Below are 17,408 nucleotides of genomic sequence, written 5' to 3'. Positions count from 1 at the left end.
GTCAGTCACGCTCTTTTAAAAACCCCACCTCCACCTCTGATTGCTTGGAGGACAAACCCGGAGCCAACACCCATTGGTGCGAACCGCCGTCCATCATACGCCGGTCGACCAATCACAAATCGGAAGCCCGCTGACCCCCCCCAACCAAAAAAAACACGGACGCCATATCCGGTGTCAGTGTTGTCCGTTCGTTTGGAAACAGGAAGCTGCGCGCGACTGAGTTATTTTTGCCGTCTCTCTCTCTCTCGTCGGTTTAAATCGCGGTTTTTGGGCGGCGATTAGTCGGCCGTGCGCGTGGGAAAAACGGGGAGCAAGAGATGTACGGACCCGCAGGATCCGGTCTGTCAGCATCGCGCAGGAGGTCGGGCGGCGGAGGCGGCGCGCTGCCCAAACACACCGAGCGGAGCCTGGCGTCGGCGGTGCCGGGCGCGCTCTCGGTGACCGCGCTGTGCACGGCGCTGGCCGAGCCGGCCTGGCTGCGCGCACACGGGGGCGTGTGTCCGCGACAGGAGCTCGGGGTCGCGGATGTGCTGGGCCACTTGGACTCGGCCCTGCTCAAAGGTAATGGAGTGAGTGGAGGAATTCCTCCTTCTGATCTCTGAACCGTGACTCAGACCAAAACATGTCTTTGTGGGGGTTGGGAAAATAAGAAAGACTTGCATTTATATAGCGCCTATCACGTCCTCAGGACGTCTCGTGCCAAGCCAGTGGCTCAGTGGGCAGCACTCTCGCCTCTTGAGTCAGAAGCTTTGTGGGTTCAAGTGCCCCGCCAGAGACATTGGCACAAAAATCTAGGCTGACACTCCCAGTGCAGTACCGAGGGAGTGCCGCACTGTTGTGGGTGCCATCTTTCGGGTTGAGACGTTAAACCGAGGCCCAGTCTGCTCTCTCAGCTGGATGTAAAAGATCTCGTGGCACTATTTCGAAGGAGAGCAAGGGGAGTTCACCCCTCGATCCACATCACTAAAGAAGATTAGCTGGTCGTTATCACATCGCTGTTTGTGGGAGCTGCCGCTTTGGGATGTCTGATGGTCGTAAAAGGCAAGATATAAATGCAAGCCTTTCAAAGTGCTTTACAGCCAATTAAATACTTTTTTTTTTGAAGCGTAGTCACTGTTGCATGTAGGAAACGCGACAGCCAATTTGCACACAGCAAGATACCACAAACAGCTATAATGACCAGATAATTTGTTTTAGTGATGTTGATTGAGGGATAAATATTGGCTGGGACACCGGGGATTTAAAAAAAATTCATTGAAGGAATGTGGCCGTCGATGGCAAGGCTGCCATTTATTGCCCATCCCTAATTGCCCTTGAGAAGGCGTTGGTGAGTCATTGCCTTAAGCTGTAGAGGGCAATTCAGAGTCAACCACATTGCTGTGGGTCTGGAGGACAGCAGATTTCCTTCCCTAAAGGATATGCGTGAACCAGATGGGTTTTTACAACAATCCAGTAGTTTCATGGTCATCATTACTGATACTTGCATTTTATTCTATATTTTATTAACTGAATTTAAATTCCCCAGTAGCCATGGTAGGATTTCAAGTATCCAGGCCTCTTGATTGTTAGTCCAGTAACATAACCATATGCTACTGTGTCCCTGGGTAATTCTACTGCTCTTCTAAATAGTGCCATGGGATCTTTTACGTTGGGCCTCGGTTTAACATCTCATCCAAAAGACAGCACCTCCCTCAGCACTGCACTGTCAGCCTAGATCTTTGCATCCTGTTGGTTTATAATGCTCTCTCTCCATGTCAAATACCCTACCCACACCTGCGGTCCAGGTTCCTACGTAAGAAGTGGTCACATGGGACCCTGGCACCTGTGGAGCTGTTGCCATGTGAATTCCCACTTTTAGGAGCGATTGGGAGAAAAATCATAGAATAGTGCAGTACAGAAGGCCATTTGGCCCATCGAGTCTGCGCTGCCTCTATCGAAGAGCAGTCCAGTCTTTCCGCATACCCCTGCAATTTCTTCTCCATGTATTTATCCAATTCCCTTTTGAATGTGTATCCACTGCCCTCTCTCAGGCCTAATCCTAACCATAATTTATTTTTCCTCATTTCGCCTGTATTTCTTTTGCCAATTACCTATATCTGTGCCCTCTCGTTTTCAACCCTTCAGCCATTGAAAACAGTTTCTCCTTATTTACTCTATCTAAATACTTTATCAATCAAATCTCTTCTTAGCCTTCTCTGGTCAAAAACTATACATTGTAAAAAAAAATGTGGTGCGGTCGAGGGAGCTCAGTGCGGAACTAATGTCAATTGAAGTAAATAATTCCCCGATTCCTAATAACCCTGGGTGCAAATTTTGAAAGTGATAGATATGTAAAAGCGCCAGAGGTGATGTAGACAATTAATTTAATGTTTGTAAAATGTTTTTAGTGTTGATGCTTCCATGGAAGGTTTCAGTGTTTGTATTTTTATCTGACTGTTGTCTGATGTGTGCAGAAGTCAGATATTTACCCCATCCTCACTCTCTGCAGATTATTGTATGAACCCTCAGACTGTGCTCCTACTGCGAGTCATTGGTGCCTTCTGCTTCCTGGGGATTCTTTGCAGTTTGTCTGCCTTCCTGCTTGACGTGTTTGGACCGAAACATCCAGCGTTGAAGATTACCCGTAGATATGCATTTGCACATATTCTCACAGGTATGTCAAAAGTGAAACTAAGTGTGCTCAAATCTGTTTGGAAGCTGGGTGTGGCATTATTTTCAATCCTTACAGAACCACTTCAAAAGTGACTTGTGAAATGATTAGCAGTATATTCGCTATGATCTCATCTCAGGAAGTTTTTCATAATTTAACAGGATGATGCAGCATTAAGAACTAATACAAAGTCACAGATTTCCCACTCACTTATTTCCTACTTCAGCTATGCTGGTGGGAGGAGGTGCAAGAGCAGAGGCACCTACATTACCAGAGAGCAAGACATGTCTTTGGCTGCTCTTGCATGAATGTTGAGGGCGTTCCCTGTGTCTTTTACATCAATTGTAAAATTGGCTAAGTTTGAGATAGCAATGGTGTTGCCACCATTTTTGTAGAGTGGTCAAAGCACTATTTGACCTGTTCTTCATAAGAACTGTGAGCAAGAGTAGACCATACAACCTGCTCTGGCATTCAATAAGATCATGGCTGATCTACTTTAACTCCCGTCCTACCCCCATATCCTTTGATAGTCCAAAAATCTATCTATCTCAGTCTTGAATATACTCACAGCTCAATCAGAGGGTTGTAACTCTTTGGAGTTCTCTACAGGGTAGATGCAGAGAGGATGTTTCCCCTCATGGGGGAATTTAGAACTAGGGGACATAGTTTCAGAATAAGGGGTCGCTCATTTAAAACGGAAATGAGGAGGAATTTCTTCTCTGAGGGTCGTGAATCTTTGGAATTCTCTACCCTAGAGCTGTGGAGGCTGGGTCATTGAATATATTTAAGGTGGAAATAGACAGATTTTTGAATGATAAGGGAATCGAGGGTTATGGGGAGCAGGCAGGGAAGTGGAGTTGAGGCCAGTATCGGATCAGCCATGATATTGAATGGTGCAGCAGGCTCGCGGGGCGGTATGGCCGACGCCTGCTCTCATTTCTCATGTTCTTATTGAGAGTTCTCAGAGATGTGTCCTGGCACATGTCCTTCGCGCTCTGCTCACTGGCTTTCTTTATTGTTGCAGTTCTCCAGTGTGCCACAGTGATTGGGTTCTGTTACTGGGCATCAGAGCTGATCCTCGCGCTTCAGCAGCAGCACAAGAAATACCACGGTTCCCGTGTCTACGTGACCTTTGCCGTCAGCTTTTACTTGGTGGCGGGAGCCGGCGGAGCGTCCATCTTGGCAACGGCCGCTAACCTTCTGCGGCACTACCCAACAGAGGAAGAGGAACAAGCGCTGGAACTGCTGTCGGAGATGGAAGAGAATGAGCCATACCCGGTAGAATACGAGATTGTCAACCAGTTTCAGCCTCCCCCTGCATACACACCCTGAGGATCCGGACACATCACCATTTTCTCACCTTAAATCTCACTTCACTTGACTCTTTGAACTTGTCCCTTCTGTTCGGTGGACTCCTTCATCTAGAGCAGCTACCTCCAACCCCTCGTCATCCTTTGCAGCTCCACTCAACGGTTGCTGACACATTTTTGTGGGGGGGGGGGGTTGGGGGCCAGATGCTGCGGACATCCCAAAGCTATGTTTGTTGGTTGCTGTGCTCACTTGCTCCTCCCTGAGGGATGATGAGAGCCCTTCTTGAGGAGGGGTTGGAGTTCTCTTCTCTACCATGTAAGCAAAAGATTTCTGTTCACAATACTTTATAAAGAGGCAGTATCTTTTTAACCTGGAACGGCTGAATTTGAACATTTGTAAAAAAAATTAAACATTTTTATAAAACTTTTTTTTTAAACTTTTCTCTTTTACAGTGCTTCAAATAAACTAGAATCATGCAGTGCCTATCTGTTCCATTATTTCCTACATTTCACTTTGTATCATTTAAGTGGAATTTGTAAAGACTTTTAAAAAGTTCAAATTCTTTTGAACGGGACAATATGTGGACATTTTCTTTCAATGATTGTGTATCGCGTACGATACATGCCACAGTCAAAAGGATACTGTCTCTGAACCTTTCTCGCCGAGCTTCAGCTCACTGACACCTTCCTACTCACTGTTCACTCACTCGCTGATGTACAGTGGCTATTTCTCCTGCTCGCTTTCCTGATGGACTCCAGGGAATACTTTCCAGGGAATATTTTCCAGTGATTCAATCAGAAAAGTGCCAGCACTGAGCTCGAGGGAACCTCTCAGCAAGTCGTAGAGACTGCTGTTGGCAATATGGATTTGTCTCATTTTTGTGTGTGTGTGTGTGTGTGTCTCAAGCTGTGGAGCTGAACAGTTGGGGTTAATTAACAACATTTAAAGTTTCACTACTGGCTTTGCTGGAAGTCTCTATTACCTTTCCCCGACTGTCTGGGATAGGGGAAGAAAGCACTTTATCAAATTGAAGGTTATACCGTGTTTGGCTTTTAGAAGATAATACAACAACTTGAATTTATATAGTACCTTTAATGTAGTAAAATGTCCCAGGGTGCTTCACAAGAGCATTACACCAAGCAAAGTTTGACACTGAGCCGCAGGAGATAGAGAACAGGTGAGCAAAAGCTTGGTCACCGAGATAGGTTTTAAGGAGCGTCTTAAAGGAAAGGTGGAGCTAGGGAATTCCAGACCTTCCTATTCACACACAGCTCTTAGCAACCCTGTTTCACATGCTCAGGTTTACAAACAGCAGTTGGTGTAAAAGAATATCAACACTGTTCACTGTCAGACAATTAAAGATTCTGACAACTCTTCAATGTGAACCACAGTTCAATGGTTTACTGAATGTGATGTGTAGATACATAACGGACCTGTTGGATACAATCAGTATTAATGACTCACCACCATTTTAATGGTCAGTGGCATGAGTGGGATATAAATTTTAACACGGGGCTTCTTAGTGTGTTTTACCAGTTAAGAGTCCACACGATGAACATTTTACATTGGAATTACTTCAAACCAATGTTCGTGCCACTATATTTATTTTCCATTGTAGGCAAGTCCAGTCTTAGTGAAGTTGCGTATCCTTAGCTCTGTGAAGCTTGATGTGGAAGATAATCTGTGCTATTCGGTTAGTGACAGGCAGTGCAACCACTAAAGTACAATCCCCTCACTCCCATAAGACAAATGAGCCTTAGATTTTGGGAGACAACATGCACACGGGGGATATCCTGCATTGACAGAATTGCAGGAGCTGCACATGAGGTCACTCCAGTGACATGCCTCGCTAGTTGATATACCAAATACATTCCTCATCAATAGAAAATGAGTGTGCTCATCACAAATAAGTTTTCTTTTTGTACAATTGTCCACAGCCAGTCACTGGGGAACGATCTGTCAACCTCCAGTTCTTTCCAGAAGTTTATTATTGCCTCCTTACCAATTCTTGGTTATTCTCACTCTGCCAATTCAGTGACTTGACACTGGGGAGGATACAGAAATGGGAAAGGTCTGGCTTCATACAGCCTAGCTGTTATTCCCAAACCATTCTCTTTTCATCCAGTCCCTGTAGGCACTTTAAACGTTGAAAGTTGGGAGGGTGGGCAGAAAAAGGAGAAGTGAAGGCACGTCTGTAAGGATAGTTAGATTCAACTCATGAAGCCAAGATATACTGGATGGGTCAAAGAACACTCATTAATCACTTAGAAAGAAAACACAATTAGACCGTGCCGGTATCAACTGAGGGCTGTTGAGTTAGTTTTCAATACTACAGTATCATAACCAGTTCAGGCCAGCGGATTTTTCAGATAGCCTCACAGCAGTGTATCTCTGACTCGAGGAGAAAGTGAAACCAATACGTTCCACGTCATTCGAAGGAACTCAGTGCTCAGAATCTTCTCATTATTGGGAAAATACTTTCTCTGACTGACAGTGTAAGCAGTCAGCAAAAAAAATCTACATGGAAAAAAAAACAAGTAGAGAATCAGTGCCAAATCCTTTGCATCCTGTCTGCTAAATTAATGCATCAGGGACGGAAGTAAACTTCAGATGAATTCTACTGCGGGAAGGTTGTCGGAAGCCTGCATCTCTACAGCTGATGACTGTTGTACTGAATGTTGACTGACAAGCCAAGAATGAGAGGCATTTGTCAGTACAAGGAATTCATTTCTGCAAATTATATGCCTGTACTGTGTTTATAAGCATCTTTACTTTAGAAATAAACCTTTCAAAGTCGTAATTGGAGGGCTCTTTTAATCCTTCCATTTGAAAATCTCCTAGCCCCATGGTGGCCATCCACAGGTTCAGGTTGCACACGACCCAGGGGAGTGGTCAGTCAGCGTGCCTCTGTTCCGTTGCACTTGTTTACACCCGGGTGACCCTGGAGAAAGAGCACACTGTCCATCGGTATGCTGGAGGCCTTTTGCGCCCGGTGGGCACCGCACAGACTGGAGGGCATACTGGACACGAGCAGCAACATTATCTAATTTGATAAGTTATCTTTATTTTTTATGATTTGGGTTTCTATTCGTTGTGCCCCTTATTTAAAGAAAAAGTCCTTTGAAATCTGAACTGTTAGAACTAAACTGCTATGAATTTTCTGGTTGAATGAGTTTTATACCATTAACTGAAAGTGTCATTAAATGGAACTTGTCTCTGAAGTACAGATTGGAAAGATTGTGTGCAATCCCTATGGAAATGGCCACCTGCAAGAGTACACGTGAATGAACAAACTCACATTTATATAGCGCCTTTCACAACCTCAGGAAGTTCCACAAAGTGCTTCTCAGCCAATAAAGTCTTTTTTTTGAAGTGTAGTCACTGTTGTAGTGGCAAATGCGACAGCCAATTTGCACACAAGGTCACACAAACAGCAAATGAGAAAATGGTTAGATCGTGTTTTTGGTGGCGTTGGTTGAAGGCTAAATATTGGTTAGAACACCAGAGAGAACTCTGTTATTCTTGGTAAAGTGCAATGGGATCTTTTGTGTTCACCATAGAGGGCAGTGACATTTTGACCCATTGATTTTAAATGAAATTACACTGAATATACGACACAAACAGGCCATTCGGCCCAACCAGTCCATGCCGTTTATGCTCCACTCGAGCCTCCTCCTGTCTTTCCTCATCTAAATCCATCAGCATAATCCTCTATTCCCTTCTCCCTCATATGCGTGTCTAGCCTCCCCTTAAGTGCATCAATACTATTCACTTCAACCACTCCTTGTGGTAACAAGTTACACATTCTCACCACTGTTTGGGTAAAGAATTTTCTTCTGAATTCTCGATTGGATTTCTTGGTGACTAATATTGATGGCCTCTAGTTATGCACTTTCGCACAAGTGGAAATATTCTCTCTGTATCCACAATCAAAATCTTTCATAATTTTAAAGACCTCTAATAGGCCACCCCCCAGCCTTTTGTCAAGAGAAAAGAGACCCAGCCTGTTCATCCTTTCCTGATATGTATACCCTCGCATTTCTGGTATCATCCTTGTAAATCCTCTCTGCACCGTATCCAGCGCCTCTATATCCTTTTTATAATATGGCAACCAGAACTGTGTGGTCTAACCAAGGTTCGATACAGGTTTAGCATAGCTTCCCTACTTTTCAATTCTATACCTCTAGAAATAAACCCTAGTGCTTGGTTTGCTTTTTTTTTATGGCCTTGCTAACCTGTGTCTCAACTTTAAGCGATTTATGTTTCTTTACTCAGAGATCCCTTAGTTCCCATCTAGACTCTCACCATTCAAGTAATAAGTGACCTCCCTATTCTTCCTACCAAAATGTAATACCTCACATTTATGTGAACTTCATTCTGCAAATTTATTAACGTCCTGTAATTTGTTGCAATCCTCAGTATTTACTATCGCCCCCAATTTGGTGTCATCCGCAAATTTAGAAATTGTGTTTTTGATTCCAAAATCTAAATCGTTAATATAAATTGTGAACAACAGTGGCCCCAGGCCTGAGCCTTGTGGAACACCATTACCCACCTTCTGCCACCATGAATAGCTACCTTTTATTCCTACTCTCTGCTTATGTCTTGAAGCCAGCTAGCTATCCATTGTGTTATTTGTTCTCTGACCTTGTTCATCAGTCTATTATAGGGTACCTTATTGAAGGCCTTTTGAAAATCTAGTTAAATTACCATTGTCTACTCTTTATGTTACCTATTCAAAAGATTCAATTAGGTTGGTCAAGGAAGACATTCCCTTTTGAAATCCATGCTGACTATTTGTTTTTATATTTTTGGTTTCTAGATGTTCAATTTTCTCCTTTAGTAGGGATTCCATTATTTTTCCAACCACCGATGTTAAGCTGATTGGTCTATAATTCCCTGGACACGTTCTATCCCCCTTCTTAAATATAGGTATTACGTTAGCTATCCGCCAATCCTCTGGTACACCCCTAGGGTCATTTAAAATGTGTGGGTGCTATCCATTCAAATCAGGGGGTTTATTATCCGAGTTTGATTAGTTTATTTAATATATCCCCTCTTTTTATTTTAAATGTACTTATCTCATCATCCAATGCCATATCCACCTGTTCCAACTCTATGGTAAATACTGAAGCAAAATATTTAATATTTCTGCCATCTCTCTATCGTTTATTACCTGTGATATGATCCGGTCTATCCCTTAATGGCACAATTCCTATCCCAATCTTCCTTTTTTTAAATTGATGTGCTTGTAAAATATTTTTCTGTTTTATGTTCCTTGATAATTTAATTTCATAGTTCCTCTTTGCCTTCCTAATTATTTTTTTTATAAACTTCTCTCCTAATCTTTTCGTATTCTCCCTTATCATGTACTCCCCTGCTGTCTATGTACTTAATGTATGCTTCTTTCCTTACCTTCAATTGTTCCCTTAAGGCTTTATTCATCCATGGAGTCTCATTAGTGTTTAGCTTGTTCTTTCCTTTTAGCGGAATATATTGTTCCTGCACTCTGCTAAACACCGTTTTAAATGTTTCCTATTGCTGTTCTACATTATTATTGCCAATATTGTTGTCCATTTTATTTTCCCAAGTTCTATTCTCAGCCCTTCAAAATCAGCTTTTCTCCAATCTATTACCCTGGTTTTCGTCATACTTTTGTCCTTCTCAATTATCATCTTAAAGCATATTATATTTCTTTTTAAATCCTTAACTTTATTAGATAAGGTACAGCACGCATTACATTTCTTTATTCAATTTATAAAACAAAATACATTAGCTAAAATAAAAGTTTTAAAAAGTCATAAATGACAGTAGAATAGATAATAGGTACAAATACTTAATGTATTTATATAATTGCCTCTCTGCTATATTAGCAGTGGTGTGAATCATTTAAAATAAATCTCAAGCATAATTTCAAGGCTGAAGTTCTAGACAGGTTTTCCAAATATATTCTTTACACAAAAGTGAAGAAGAGACTATGCCTTCGAAAGGCATCCATGAGGTGTACAGCCACAGCACAAGACTTACGGTCACGAGGAAAGATTTACAACTATGTACAGTCCCTTCAACCAATCGTTTACAGCTATGTACACGGCAGAATGTCTTCAGATTCCTTGTTTGATAACAACATCAGACAAATCTTCCTTTCCTATGATTTCAAGATTCTGTAAAATAATAAAACGCTGTTTTAAACATGCAACAGCCACCAGATCTCGACCTGGTCCAGTGCCCGATCAACCACTACAGTCCTCACTAAACCTAACTGTAATCCAGTGCTCAGCCTCACAGGAGCCCTGGTTCTCTAGCATGTCACCTGCAGATTGCGAGGACTAAACTTTATGCTACTCAACTTTTAGATACATGATGTTCAGTCACTCATGAAATATCTGGTGAAACAATGCTGTATTATACGTACCTTTTCATTGGCTAGGTGCAGCAAACAGGCAAATGCCATGGGAACAGACAGGTTATTTGCCATCGTACTGGGCAATCTGTAGACATAAAAAAAATGAGTACTAATTGGACATTAGCATCAGGGAGACTACACACATACAATTAAGTGTAGAGGCACAGGTATGAGGATCTTCAGACCCTAGAGACACCCAGTTCTGCTATATTGGATACTGCGTCCCAAAAGTTACCAACTGGATCAATCATCATCAATACTTGCAGTAGAAAACATTGCAGGTATATGGGGAAAGAGTGGGGGAGCGGGAATAACTGGATTGCTCTTCGAAAGAGCCAGCGCAGACTCGATGGTCGACTGGCCTCCGACCATTCTATGATTCTAATCATTCAAAGAATTATTTCTAAAACAAATGAAAAACAAAATGATACATATTCCTGGTGGCTAGTTGAACAGAAACAGCACACCCTTATTAGTAAGGTGATCCACACAAGATAAAGAAAACAAACCTTTCAAGCAGATTCTTGGTGATAATTGTGAAGCTTTGCTGTCCTTTCACTGTCATTGCACTGATTTTCAGCTCCTCAGCCACTCTATTCTGTTTAATAAGAAGACATGCATTTATATAGCACATTTCGCAATCTCAAGACGTACCCAACACTTTAGAGCCAATTAAGTACTCTTGAAGTGTCACTGTTGTAATGTGGCAACTAATTTGCACACAGCAAAGTCCCACCAACAGCAATATGATAATGACCAGGTAAACTGTTTTAGTGATACTGGGTGAGGGATAAATATTGGCCATGGGCACTGGGGAGAACTCCCCTGCTCTCCTTCTAATAGTGCCATGATGTCCTTTACGTCCACCTGTTTTAACGTCTCATCTGAAAGACGGCACCTCCGACAGTGCAGCACTCCCTCAGTACTACACTAGATTGCCAGCCTGGATTATGTGCTCAAGTCTCTGAAGTGGGATTTGAAACCACAAACTACGAGCACAAAAAGACGAGTGCATTTTAAACAGGTTTCCAACAGTAAGTTTGCCTGGTGAGCTGGTAGCAACTTCTGAGGATAACTGCACCAGCAGCAACACAGCTTCTCACAGGAGTGCCCAGACTCAATCTTATTACAGCTGTAAAGGATGCATCAACTTTCCCACATTTGCGGATCCTATTCAGCACACCGCTCACCGTTCCATCTGGGATGTGTGTATTTCCAACCAGGAGATCCCACATGTTCTGCTTCAGTCTTTTCACATCCATCTTTTTAGCTGTTTTTGAATAATTCAACAGGATTTTGTTGACCTGTAAAGATTCAGAATTTAAGATTAGAATTGTAAACTTGCACAACTCGTAGCCATCCGCTGCATTTCTCATTCCATTTAACACATCCTGAAACCCATACAGGGTACAAGAGCAGGCCTCCAGCTTTACCAGTGACTAAGGGCCCAAGTTTCCACATAATTCGCGCCTGATTTTTTAGGAGCAACTGGTGGAGAACGGACTATTTTAGAAATCGCAATTCTCCACATTTTTTTTTCTGCAGTTCTAGTCAGGTAGAACAGTTCTACTTTAGAACAGAATTTTTTCTTCAAAAGGGGGCGTGTCCAGCCACTGACGCCTGATTTGAAAGTTTCCACAGTGAAAATGTACTCCAAACTAAAGTAGAATGGAGCCAGTGAAGATTTTTGTAGAACTGAAAAAATCTGTTCTACACATTAAAAAATCAGGCACAGGTTACAAATTAGGTGTCCAGAACGAGGTGGGGGGGAGGGGGGAGGAAGGGAACTCATTAAATTCGACAATAAATCCTTATTTATACTTCTACAAATATTATACAAATAAATCCAACCTGAATAAACATTTATAAGCCAAGAAAAGATTAAATAAACCATCTTCCTACCTGTGTGAAAGTGCTTCAGCCAGGGAGAATTCTGCAGCCGTTCGTGTCGCTGAGCGGGAGGGAGGGGGGGGGGGAAGAGAGAGAGAGAGAGAGAGAGGGAGGGAGGGAGGGAGGGAGAGAGGGAGAGAGAGAGGGAGAGAGAGAGAGAGGGAGAGAGAGAGAGAGAGTGGGAGAGAGAGAGAGAGAGGGGGAGAGAGGGAGAGAGAGAGAGAGAGGGGGAGGGAGAGAGGGGGGGGCGGGTGTCGGGTCGGGTCTGGTCAGCGATGGGGTGGGAGGGGGAGCGGGTGTCGGGTCGGGTCTGGTCGGCGGGGCGGGGGGGGAGCGGGTGTCGGGTCGGGTCTGGTCCGGAGGCAGGGGGGAGCGGGTGTCGGGTCCGGTCGGGGGAGGAGCCTTATTCACGCAGCCCCAGTGAGGCCATTCAGCCAGGGCTAGGGGCTGCGTGCTTCGGGCCCCTCCCACACAGTTCGGTGCCTGGAGCTACTGCACTTGCGTGCCGACTGTAGCGCGCATGTGCAGAGGTCCCGGCACTGTTTTCAGCGCAGGGACCTGGCTCCGCCCCCTCCCCACAGCTCGTGCTGGCTGCGCCGAGGGCCAGAGGACCTGTAAGTAGGTGGAGAATACCGAGGATTTTTTTAGGCGCCGTTTTAGGCGCAGGCGCCCGTTTTCTTTCTTGTGGAAACTTGGGCCCTAAGTGTCTAACACAGTGACCCTTTGTGTAGTAGAATCAGCGGGCCATACTCCAATAAGAAACTTCAGTGATCAAACCTGGACTTTCTGCGGCATATGCCCCTCTTCCTTGTTATAAGTGAGTCAGGTTGGCGCATTGTCACACATCCCCACAATAAGAACATTTGCCAGCAGCTCTTATTTTCCAATGCAGGGCCTGCTGAAACCTCAAGACTAAGTATTTCTACTCCAACCACGCACACAGGAGCCAGTCCCCTACACTGCCTGAATACACAGCCATGTAGCTTTGCAGTCTAGACTACAGCATGCAACTCTACAAGAGTAAGGAAATCTTGCTATAAATGTACAGGGCTTTGGTGAGACCACTTCTGGGAGTACGATGCACAGTATTGGTCTCCTTACCCGAGGATGGGTATACTTGCCTTAGAAACGGTGCAACAAAGGGTTCACTGGATTGATTCCTGGGAGGAGAGGGCTGCCCTATGAGGAGAGATTGTGTAGAATGGGCCCATACTCTCTGAAGTTTAGGAGAATGAGAGGTGATCACATTGAAACATACAAGATTCTGAGGGGGATTCACAGGGTAGATGCTGAAAGGTTGTTTCACATGGTTGGAGAGTCGAGAATTAGGGGGGGATAAGGGGTCAGCTATTTAGGACTGCAATGAGAAGAAATTTCTTCACTCATAGGGTTTTGAGACTTTGGAATTCTTTAACCCAAAGGGCTGAATCATGTGAGTATATTCAAGACTGAGATTGGTAGATTTTTGGACTCTAGGTGAATCAGGGAATATGGAGATCAGGCGGGAAAGTGGAGTTGAGGTCGAAAATCAGCTATGATCTAATTAATGGTGGAACAGGCTCGAGGGGCTGTATGGCCTACTCCTGCTCCTGCTCCTATTTCTTATGTTCTTATCTAACCCACTTACTTTCTGAGGCTCTGCCACAAGGTTTTCTCCTCCATAGGTTGTGATGTTTAACCCCTTCCCATCTAGCGCCAAGCCATTCTCGTCTTGCTCCATCGCAAAGGAGTCGTTTGCAGCAACAAACCCATCATGCTCATCATCGCTATCAATCTGTCGGAAAAATAAAAAAGGGGAGCGATGCCAAGAAAGGAATTTATAAAAACATTTAAAAAGTCACAAGTAGTTCATGGTCATGTTGGCCATTTTAGAAAAATCTGCAGGAGGAATGTGCAAGCAATAGATACAGACCTGAACTCTAGGGCAGAAGTTTGAAGTATCGTTGGGGTTGTTATAATCATATTCCCCGATTCTTTCATCTTGGTCCGAGTTGATACTTTCTTTCACAATCCGCTTTATCTGCAAACAGTCAATTTTGGTGAAAAGTTTCATACTGATCAAGGTGAGGGAAGTCAACAGTAGAAAATGGAACCCTTACTCTAACTTGAACATAGGGTGTCAGCCAATGTTCCCTGTGAGCTGCGCTTTGTTCTGCGCAGCCCGTTTCTTTTAATGTGCGGTCCCTTTAAATTTCTGCGCATGCGCGGTGTTTACAATGTAAAAGGCGGTGAGCAGCCTTCCCCATTACTGCACAGCCGCGCAGCCTTAGAGGGAACATTAGTGTTAGCCTCAAACACTCCTGGGCCAGGTATACACAATTCAATGGAGAATACAGAATTATTTTACACATACACACACACCAGAATGCTTCACAGTCCATCGTTTAACTCCACTCCTGATGTACTAACCAACATCCAGTCTGTAGGCACAGGATAAGTTGTGAAATGTTTATCACTGCAGTACCCTGAAGAATGCAGCAGTTGGGCCCTATTCCCATACTCCAAGGAGCACACTACCCCTCCCAACTAGGAGTAAAGACCAACTACCTGTCAAATTGGTGCAGTAAGGGGTGCTCTAGAGTTGGGGTTAGAGGGGAGAGAGTCGGAGCCATGTGTATCTAACCTGCAGCACATGATGTAACAATGTAGTGGGAGTTTTACGAGAGCGTGCTCCCCATCTGACAGACATTCTCATTTAAGTAATTTTCCTCTTATTCTATTTTTTTGTTAAGTCACAATTCTAGCCACAAGCGCAGGCTACTTGTTCTCGAGCTTCTTCCTGCCACTTGTGGGTATAGGGTCATCATTCTTCTCAGCTTCCAGCCCTAAAAGAAAGCAGCTGGCTTCTCCGCAGTGGATCAGCTAATAATGGAAACTCATCACATGGAGAAGTATGGAATTGAGCCCAGCTCCTAGTACTCTCGGGCACCATGTTTTTGGGCTTCTCCAAGGTGCCTCGACTTGTGAACACTCAACGAAAGTGAAATATGACAGATTGTTTTGAGATCGCGCGATTCATTATTTGAATTTACTGGAAAAGGTGCTTCATTTACCGTGACAGAAGGTTTAAGGAACAGACAGGTAATGTTGTCTGGATTGTAATGGAAATCTGTAGGCAGTGTCGTCAGCTTTCTATTGTGTCGATCTAATGCAGCTTTGGAGATTGTTGTGGCAGTCTAGAAGAAACAGAGCACAACAGTAATAGTTCATACATAGAACCTCTCTCACCACCTCCCACGCTCCCCCCCCAATACATTAAAAGAAGTCACACCCCAAATATTGACACTACATGCAGGGATCCTCAGCCCCTCTATCAAAGAGACAAACCACAAAACCACAGCCCTATATACTCCACATGTTTATACAATGTGGTGATCCCGGGGGAAGGAAGCAGGTATACCGAATAGGAAGCACCAATGTAGAAAGACCATCTTGGATGTACCAGCACTGCATCTCACATACACTATACAATCCCACTACCAGTGTCATAATCTCACTTCTCACTGTAATTACTCTCAAACTTTCTTTTATCTTTTCTCCACCCCACTTTTCGATTTCCCCCTCCCCCCCCCTCCTCACCACCACCACTATCACCCACCTAATCTTTTATTCTTCCCGAATAACTCACAACTTCTCAACTTCCCCTGTCTTCCCTTCCTCTTAAACCTTTTTAAAACCAAAGCTTAACCACTGCACTTCTTGATTTATCTGGTCATGTCTACTTTTTAACCTGTATAAAAAAAATTTAAAAAACAGTCCCTTGTGCTACACACGCTAATATTATATACAAACCCTGGTCTCTCTGAAATAAGTCTCAAGATTGATATCCCCATCGAAGTCAATTTCAAATATTTTCTTGGCTTGCTTTTTCTTGTTTTTGTCCATGTTGGCTTCTGCTGGGGAGAAAAAGAAATGTTATTGTAGGTGTTGTAGAATAAGTGTCAGCGATTCTAAAGGAGCAGACCCTTTACTTTTACCATTCCTGCACCGATCACCATACTCAGTTACATCTCCTGCACTTCTGTTTTTAATGTGGACTTGAGTATTTGCTGGACAAGATTTTTAAAATTAATACAGATTTTGAGTGCACCATTCAATTAAACATTCCTAGTGAGAATGCAGCTCCCCACTTTGGGGGAGAAAATAATTAAATCACGGTGAAACAAACATGTTGACACTACCGTATCTCTGGAACAGGACTCACACTCGCGTGCACTCACTGTTACACTTACCTTTGTGCTGAGCTTTGAAACGCCAGTGATTAGGCCCTGCCCACATCTTCATTATTCTAGGGCTGAAGTAGGAATATTCCCCCGGCTGGTTTGAAAGCTGCACACATAGGCTGTCGAAATCCACATCTGTGAGAGGGATCACTTCTTTACTATGAAAAAGATGGAGTATGTTAATCAAGTGTCTTCCAATTTAGGAATATTCAGATGAACGGATTTTCAATCTCAAGTGATACTGTTTCATCTCAGGGTATTTAATGCATGGATTGGGTATCCACCAGCAACCCTCTTATTTTTACTCAAAATCTTGGGTTTTGAGTAAAAATGGGTTTAGACTTGCAGTCCTGGGGAGCACCAGCAATTGCTGTGATCTGTCAGTGTTTCTGGAGCTTGCAAAACACTCCTCTTACCCGCCGTGACCGTTCCCGAACATGGAGGCTTCTTGCTGCTCATCTGCCAGATATCCATCATCATCACAAGCATCCCCGTCAAAGTCATCCACCCGAGCATCACGGTCTCCAGGCTGATTATCTGCAAATTCCGGCTCCGCGTTGATATCAAATAAGTGGCTGCTTTTCTTGAATTTCTCCATCATCGAAGTAACAGCCTGGCGAGCAGATACGGGATAACGCGGTGAAATATTCAATTGTGGGTACATGCTTACAAACAGGAAAATTGACAGGGCTCAAAATGGTGGGCTATAAGACAGCTGAATGAGTTGGGGGATAGAACTGGAGCGGGAGGATCACCAACACTTTATAAAATACACAAAGTAAATGTCAGATTAATATTAAAATTTATAGTCTCTCAAAACAATACCAAATAGATAAGCACAATCCACTCGCTGAAACACCCTCCACAGAACAGAAAGGATTTCTCCCTCCTAGTCACCTGGTCAGTCTTACACTTACCCGTTCTGAGA

The 17,408-nt window shown here is 43.7% G+C and overlaps 2 protein-coding genes across 3 annotated transcripts in view; one reads left to right on the top strand and one right to left on the bottom strand.

The window, feature by feature from the left end:
• Positions 1 to 180: 180 nt before the first annotated feature.
• tmem127 (transmembrane protein 127) lies at positions 181 to 6,761 on the top strand. The gene is made up of 3 exons (XM_070866063.1): positions 181 to 561; positions 2,489 to 2,653; positions 3,675 to 6,761. The coding sequence occupies exons 1-3, from the start codon at positions 318 to 320 to the stop codon at positions 3,980 to 3,982; spliced, it is 717 nt and encodes a 238-aa protein (XP_070722164.1). The 5' UTR covers positions 181 to 317; the 3' UTR covers positions 3,983 to 6,761.
• Positions 6,762 to 9,698: 2,937 nt separating this feature from the next.
• The window catches only part of ncaph (non-SMC condensin I complex, subunit H), a 28,351-nt gene continuing 20,641 nt past the window's right edge, over positions 9,699 to 17,408 (bottom strand). Inside the window, exons 9-18 of one of the 2 annotated variants that reach the window (XM_070866054.1) lie at positions 16,897 to 17,093; positions 16,490 to 16,638; positions 16,050 to 16,153; positions 15,311 to 15,433; positions 14,170 to 14,277; positions 13,885 to 14,031; positions 11,558 to 11,671; positions 10,877 to 10,965; positions 10,377 to 10,452; positions 9,699 to 10,125 (exon numbers count right to left, since the gene is read on the bottom strand). In XM_070866054.1, the coding sequence (XP_070722155.1) occupies positions 10,066 to 10,125; positions 10,377 to 10,452; positions 10,877 to 10,965; positions 11,558 to 11,671; positions 13,885 to 14,031; positions 14,170 to 14,277; positions 15,311 to 15,433; positions 16,050 to 16,153; positions 16,490 to 16,638; positions 16,897 to 17,093 (1,167 nt within the window). In that variant the 3' untranslated portion in view covers positions 9,699 to 10,065. The remainder of the gene's footprint in view (positions 10,126 to 10,376; positions 10,453 to 10,876; positions 10,966 to 11,557; positions 11,672 to 13,884; positions 14,032 to 14,169; positions 14,278 to 15,310; positions 15,434 to 16,049; positions 16,154 to 16,489; positions 16,639 to 16,896; positions 17,094 to 17,408) is intronic. The other variant, XM_070866055.1, reaches the window with a different exon arrangement.

The sequence above is a fragment of the Pristiophorus japonicus genome, chromosome 22, assembly GCF_044704955.1.
Source record: "Pristiophorus japonicus isolate sPriJap1 chromosome 22, sPriJap1.hap1, whole genome shotgun sequence".
Classification (NCBI taxonomy): Eukaryota; Metazoa; Chordata; class Chondrichthyes; family Pristiophoridae; genus Pristiophorus; species Pristiophorus japonicus.
The sequence above is the reverse complement of the archived record's forward strand: the minus strand, read 5'-3'. Positions and strand labels throughout refer to the sequence as shown.

Excerpts from the sequence above, each read along its gene's own strand:
- tmem127 (XM_070866063.1), top strand. The coding sequence starts at position 318 with ATGTACGGACCCGCAGGATCCGGTCTGTCAGCATCGCGCAGGAGGTCG. Across the intron at positions 562-2,488 it reads GGACTCGGCCCTGCTCAAAG|ATTATTGTATGAACCCTCAG; the intron begins GTAATGGAGTGA and ends CACTCTCTGCAG. Across the intron at positions 2,654-3,674 it reads ATTTGCACATATTCTCACAG|TTCTCCAGTGTGCCACAGTG; the intron begins GTATGTCAAAAG and ends TTATTGTTGCAG.